The sequence below is a fragment of the Triticum aestivum genome, chromosome 2D (genome assembly GCF_018294505.1).
Source record: "Triticum aestivum cultivar Chinese Spring chromosome 2D, IWGSC CS RefSeq v2.1, whole genome shotgun sequence".
NCBI classification, from domain to species: Eukaryota; Viridiplantae; Streptophyta; class Magnoliopsida; order Poales; family Poaceae; genus Triticum; species Triticum aestivum.
The window spans coordinates 117,952,984-117,959,899 of NC_057799.1; the positions used below are offsets into that span (position 1 = coordinate 117,952,984).

The following is a 6,916-nucleotide window of genomic DNA, read 5'->3' on the forward strand; positions in this document are numbered from 1 at the left end:
GTGGCGGCGATGGGCGGCGCAGCCGGGTGCAGCCCGTAGGACCCGGCCAAGAACAGGCGGATCTCCTGGACCGCCTGGGTTAGGTCCCGCAGCGCCCCGGACACCTCCTCCGGGGTGAGGACGGCGGGGGCGGGCGCGACGGAGGAAGACATGATCGAACCGAAGCTAGCTGATACCAAATTGTTAGGAGCTAGGATCCTACATGGTCTAGGGCGTAGGTTGTACGGGAAGGGGGGGGGGGTTGACGGAGATGCGATCGCGGCGGCCGGCGGCGGGGCGCCGTGGCGCGATGAAGAAGAGGCGGCGACGGCGCAAGAGGCGGCTAGGGTTAGGTCTCCCGGCTCCCTTCGGGAAGCCGAGCAAATAATGATTGCTTCTTGCTTGATTAGATTGATACATCTCCTCTCCTTATATAAAGAGGTTTACTTGACTCCTAAGCAAACGATCCTAATAACGATAAGATAATTGGGCTAAGCCCCTAATAATGATAAGATAACTTGGGCCACAACCCACTGGGCTAAACCCCTAATATGCCGGTCATAACATCAACACTCCAACTGTTTCGTTTATCTGAAGATACATACGACTACATGTCGAAATATCCATAACTCATTAAGGATACTGAATTGCCATACCACGTGAAATTTGAAGATGCCACTTAACCAGCAGTCTGACAAATAAGTGTGTGCAAGATTTGGTCATTTGACTAATGTACCTTTTCTCTCACATGTCATTGCTTTCAGCTTTGCCTTTGATGATAGATATAGACTGCGTTGGTACATTGAGAAGAGAAGAGCAGATTAAGTAATCATGAGGCTAATAGGTTCATAAGATGCAACAACCATAATATGAATATTCATCATAATTTAGGATATCGGCCAGCTGAAAGTAATATACTAACACACATGCTCCAGCAATTGACAAAAAGATCAAAGAAATTTAGCAGATTTAGACCAACCGAACATATATTAGATTTCAAATATGAAGGCAACATACACGCAAGCACCTGAATTGGGATCAGAGCTCAGCAAGGAACAGGGGATTCAAGTTTGGTGCAATGTTTTTGCAGCATATTCATTACATCATGTGACGAGATAGAGTCGCCTTTTGATATTTCTGTATCAAAACCAGGCAAACTCTGCAATAACTTTTGGCCGTCATTACTTGCCCCAAGAGAAGTGACAATAGTTGAAATAATTTTAGAATCAAGTGCTACACCCTTGGCTGTCATTTCACGAGTTAACTCAAGAACCTTCTCGGTGTTGCCTTTAGCTCCATAACCTTGGATCAGTGAATCAAATACAGCAACGTCGGGCACAAAGCCACTTGCGGTCATCTGTTTAAGCACCCGCTCCGCCGCTGCTAGGTCTCCAGATTTTGCAAACATGTTGATTGGGATAGAATATGTCACAGCATCAGGAATCAGCCCCTCATCAATCATATCTTTAAGGAACTCTTCTGCAATTTTCTTCTCCCCTGATTTGAAAGCACCATGGATCATAGTGCTATATGCAGCAGCATCTAATTTGCAGTTCCCATCCATTTCATTGAACAAATCCCTAGCCTGCCCCATCATGCCTTGATCACACATAGCTTTAAGCAAAGGAATATAGTGAACTGGCTCAGGCTCCATCCCTTGACGTCTCATTTCAGACAGGAGGCTTTCCGCACGTTCAACTTGCCGCATTTTACAGAAGCCATTTATCAATATGCCATAGGTGAACGAATCAGGCTGCAGTCCAGAACTAGCCATCTCATCCTTCAGCTTCATGGCCTTCTTTACCTTGTGGACTCTAAGGAGTCCACCAATCAGCAGGTTAAATGTCACCAAGTTACACCTGCATCCATTCTCAGCCATCATGGCACGGACCTCGAACGCTTGCCGCATCCAACCAATCTTACAAAGTCCATATATAACCGAGTTGAATGTCATCAAATCAGGCCTAACTTTAGTTTCACCTTGCATCATCTCCTCTAGTAACGCCATCACCTCATCCATCTCAAGCACACTGGATAGCCCTGTGATGAGTGTGTTATATGTCACAACATCTGGTTGCACGCCCTTCTCCAGCATATTCTTCCGCAAATCGAGCGCCTCCCTCACAGACCCTTCCTTGCACATGGAATTGATCAGCACATTGTAGGTCACCACGTTTGGCTCCAACCCCCGCTCCGTCATCATTTCCATCACCCGCGTTGCCTTTGTTACCTTCCCGTGTCTACACAGGCTATCGATCAAACCAGTGTACATCACAACATCGGGCTCAATACCCCTCTCAGACATTTCTTCGAACACCTTGCCTACGCTTTCCCACCTCCCAGTCTTGCAATAACCATGGAGTAAACAGCTGTACACAACCACGTTAGGCTCGATACCACTCTCGCACATCTCATTCAGCAGCTCCACGGCCTTGTCAACGTCCGCGGCGTCGCACAGCCCACGGATGAGCGTGCCGTAGGTGACCACGTCGGGGCGGACGCCGCAGTCCTGCATGGACCGAAGCAGCCCGACGGCCTGGCCCGCGCGACGGTCGGCGCAGAGCGCGCGCATGAGGGTGGTGTAGGAGATGGCATTGGGGCGGCAGGCGAGGCGGGGCTCATGCGACATGACGCGGAGGAGGAAGAGCGCGGCGTCGAGGCAGCCCTGGCGGCAGAGCGCGGCGAGGACGGTGTTGTAGGAGACGGCGTCGCGGACGGAGGGGAGCGCCGAGAGTAGGGCAGGGGACTCCGGGAGAGGCAGCAGGCGGAGGTGGCGGTTGAGGCGCGCCGCGGCCTCGGCGCGGCCCCGGCGGAGGAGGACGGCGAGGTAGGGCGCGGCGCGCCTCGGGGGCGTACGGGACGAGGCGGACGCGACGGAGGCCGCGACGGCGACGAGGGCGCGGAGGACGCCGGTGCCCGCGTGCTTCCTCGTCATGGCGGGCTGTTGGCGCAGCGGAGGCGGCGGCGGCTGTGGCGGCGCGGGTCGGCACAAGAGCTGGTTTCGCGCGTCGTTGCGACAAGTTTGTCCGGAGGGCCGTGGCCGTGTGGTCGGGCTGCCCTGTCTAATGTGCCCACACAAAGTTTGTTGGGTCGGCTTCGCTTGACAATGATGGGCTAGAGGCCTTGCGTGATGATGGTGGAGCATAGCTGGGCCTCTTCAACTCCCATAGCGCGATAACAGCCCATAACCAGGAGTTATACCGACCAGTCCATCCAAACTTTGACCTTCAATTTTTTATTTTCTTTCAAAGAAAACCTTGAAGTTCAAATGCATGTGATCCCTTTATAGTTTATTTTCTCCTGGTAAATCAAATGTACATGAGGGCTATTTGCCGGCAAGTCTACGAGAGTCCTATTACGGATCCTCTGATCTTTAGCTTGAATGTCCGTGTTTTTATATAATTAGGTCTTTCTTCCGAGCTCTTCTATTACGGTACGGAAAAATAAAACCTATCACTCTCAACCAGGTATCTTCGTAGTTGGCTCTGGAATGATTGCTTGCAGGATATCTCACTTACTGCTAGACTGATGGAACGCTCGCCCACTGAGCTCGACGGGCGGGCCGGCCAACAGCGGTTGTCTAAGAATAGTTTTGGGAAAACCTTCCACACAGTTTGGGGAGGTTCCACCTTGTGCTTTTTCTTTTCCTCTTTTTGTGTTCTTTGTATCGGTGTTCCATTTTAAGTTATTTCCTATTCATTTTTTAGGTTCTTTTTTCTACACCTTTTTCTTTTTTCAATTATTAAACATTTTAAAATCATCCTAGTTTTAGTGTATGAATGTTGTTTACATGTCATAAACACCTAAAAAATGCGTGAACACATTTTCCTTGTTATATGAACATTTTCTAAAGTGCCTGAAGATGTTTAGGTATTCTGGATATTTTTAAATGGCATGAAAAAATTTAAATTTTAATAAAATGATGTGAACATAGTTTTAAACACATGAATATTTTTAACACCATGAACAAGTTTTTGGAATGGTAAAAGTGTTTTATAAAAAATACATGTACACATTTTTAAAAACTTTTACATTTTATGAACATTTTCAAAAATGTGTGCATATTTTAAAAATGACTCAGTTTTAGTTTTCTAAATTGTATAAACTTTTTCTTAAAATCCCGCAAGAAAACTTTTACATTCCACGAACAATTTTCTAATGTGAGTTGAACGTTTTGGACTATAAATAAAAATAAGAAAACAGAAAGGGAAAAACTTCAAGCTAGCACCACTCGAGGCAGGTAAAGCCCAAGGAGAAAAGCAACAATGCAGTATAAGAACAACAACAGGCGAGCACCTGCTCCATGTCACAAAAGGCTGCCCTCAAAAAATCTCACAATAAGCAAGATATAGACACTCCGCGAACCCTGTGTCAGATTTCATGAAATCAAGGTGTTCCACTTGAAAAAAAAAGTGTGTTATTACGAATCTTTATCTTTTGTTCTGCTTCAAATTCACGGACTTTTGTAATCCTCCTGGTTTAAGTCTAGGAACATATTTTTACATGTTACGACATTTAAAAAATGTGCAAACATTTTTGTATATATTTCATGAACATATAATAAAATGTGTGAACAATGTTTCAATGGCACAAGTTTTTGCATAAGTGATGGAATTTTTTTAAAATTAAGAAGAATTTTCACATGACATTAACATTTTTCTAAATATATCACAAAAAATCGAACTAAAAAATAAAAAGTAATGCAAAAATATACATTTTCATGAATATTTTCTAAAATTCCATGAACATACCTTTAAACATGTGAAGGTTTATTAAATTTCATAAATAAATTGAAAGTATACAACTTTTTAAAACCACACAAACAAACTTCTAAATTGCACAAATATTTTTCAAAGTGCAGTGAACATTTTGCCAACCCAAGTATAGTAAACTTTGACATATGTCTATTCAGAATATTTCATCAGAGTATAAAGAAAAAGGTAAGAAAAGAGAAAACAAAAGGAGGAAAACTGCAAGCTAACTCCACTCAAGGCAGACAAGCACAAGGAGAAAAGCAAAATTGCAGTATAAGAACAACAACAAGCGAGCACCTGCTCCATGGCACAAAAGGCTGCCCTAAAAAAACTCACAGTAAGCAGAATATAGACACTCCACAAACCGTGTGTCAGATTTCATGAAATCATGGTGTTCCACTTGAAAAAAAAAGTGTGTTCTTACGATTGTTTATCTTTTGTTCTGCTTCAAATTTACGGACATTTGTAATCCTCCTGGTTTTAGCCTAGTAACATATTTTTACATGTTACGACATTTAAAATATGTGCAAACATTTTTGTATATATTTCATGAAGATATAATAAAATGTGTGAACAATGTTTCAATGGCACAAGTTTTTACATAAGTGATGGACATTTTTTTAATGACGAAGAATTTTTATAAGTCATTAACATTTTTGAAATATGTCAGGAAAAAATCGAACAAAAAATAAAAAATAATGCAAAAATATACATTTTCATGAATATTTTCTAAAATTCCATGAACATACCTTTAAACATGTGAAGATTTATTAAATGTCATAAATAAATTGAAAGTATATGACTTTTTTTTAAACCATACAAACAAACTTTTAATTTCACAAATATTTTTCAATGTGGGGTGCACATTTTGCAACCCAAGTAAAGTAAAGTGGGGCATGCTACGCGTCGGCCGGCGGATGTTTTTAAAAGATCTGCCGCCTCGCGTGCCGTTCGATTGTGTGATACGAGCCATTAGTATCTCTTCTCTAATTTCCTGCAACAATACTCTTGTTGCAAAACCTTCTCTTCTCTAATTTTCTGCAACAAGAGCTTTGTTTCGAAACCTCCTCTTCACTAATTTTCTGCAACAAGTCCCCTGTGTAAAACCTCTTCTTCTCTAATTTTCCACAACACGACTGTTGTAAAAATTGCAAACCCATCTCCCGTCGAGTCTAATTTTTTGTAACAAGACCCTTATTGCAAAAATTGCAACAACATCTCCGGCCGCATCGCGCACTAACACAATCGTCTTTTGTTGTTGTGGTTCCGCAACAACGTTGTTGTTGCAGAAACTTGGAGTGGACATGGATGTACTGCGTGGTGATAGCACTGGTGGTGCTAGGATGGCGTTGAGGTTGATGGTGATCCATGTTGGCGTGGCGGATCTCGCTAGATCCGTCGATCTGGTCGTCGGAAGGCGTTTGGCGGGGGAAATCCGGCATGGATGTGCTCGCGAGTCGCGACGACGACCTACATGTGGTGGCGCTCGGCGACGACGAACTACAGGCGACGGTGCCTACAGGTAGTAGAGCTTGACGACGGCGACGACCTACATGTGGTGGCGCTCGGCGACGACGAACTACAGGCGGCGGTGCCTACGGGCAGTAGAGCTTGACGACGACGACCTACAAGCGGCGACGCCTACGGGCAGCCGCGCTCAGCGACGACGACCTACAGGCAGGGGGCACTCGGTTTGGCTGTTGGTCATGAGTGCTCGGTCTATAATAGGCCATTTGTTCCGGTCAAGCCAATTGAAAGAAGGGGCAAGTTGCGAAAACTGTACTAGGATAGAGATTGCATTTGAGTCATTTGATCCGAATCAAATCCGACGGTCAAGGAGGAGGTTGATGCGCGCACAAACATCCGCCGGCCGAACGATAGCGTTTTCCATAGAGAAAAGGTAAGAAAAGTGAAAACATAAGGAGGAAAACTGCAAGCTAGCTCCACTCAAGGCAGACAAGCACAAGGAGAAAAGCAACAATGCAGTATAAGAACAACAACAGGCGAGCACCTGCTCCATGTCACAAAAGGCTGCCCTAAAAAAAGTCTCACGATAAGCAAGATACAGACACTCCGCGAACCGTGTGTCAGATTTCATGAAATCAAGGTGTTCCACTTGAAAAAAAAAGTGTGTTCTTACGTTTCTTTATCTTTTGTTCTGCTTCAAATTCACGGATTTTTGT

General features: G+C 44.5%; 1 protein-coding gene across 1 annotated transcript; it reads right to left on the bottom strand.

Moving 5' to 3' along the window:
- Positions 1-1,100: 1,100 nt before the first annotated feature.
- LOC123052051 (pentatricopeptide repeat-containing protein At4g28010) lies at positions 1,101-3,026 on the bottom strand (the record flags this gene model as incomplete). Its single annotated transcript, XM_044475103.1, is given in 1 exon segment — positions 1,101-3,026. A coding segment is annotated over 1 exon segment (1,814 nt), but the record flags the coding sequence as incomplete, so codon positions are not given.
- Positions 3,027-6,916: the final 3,890 nt, after the last annotated feature.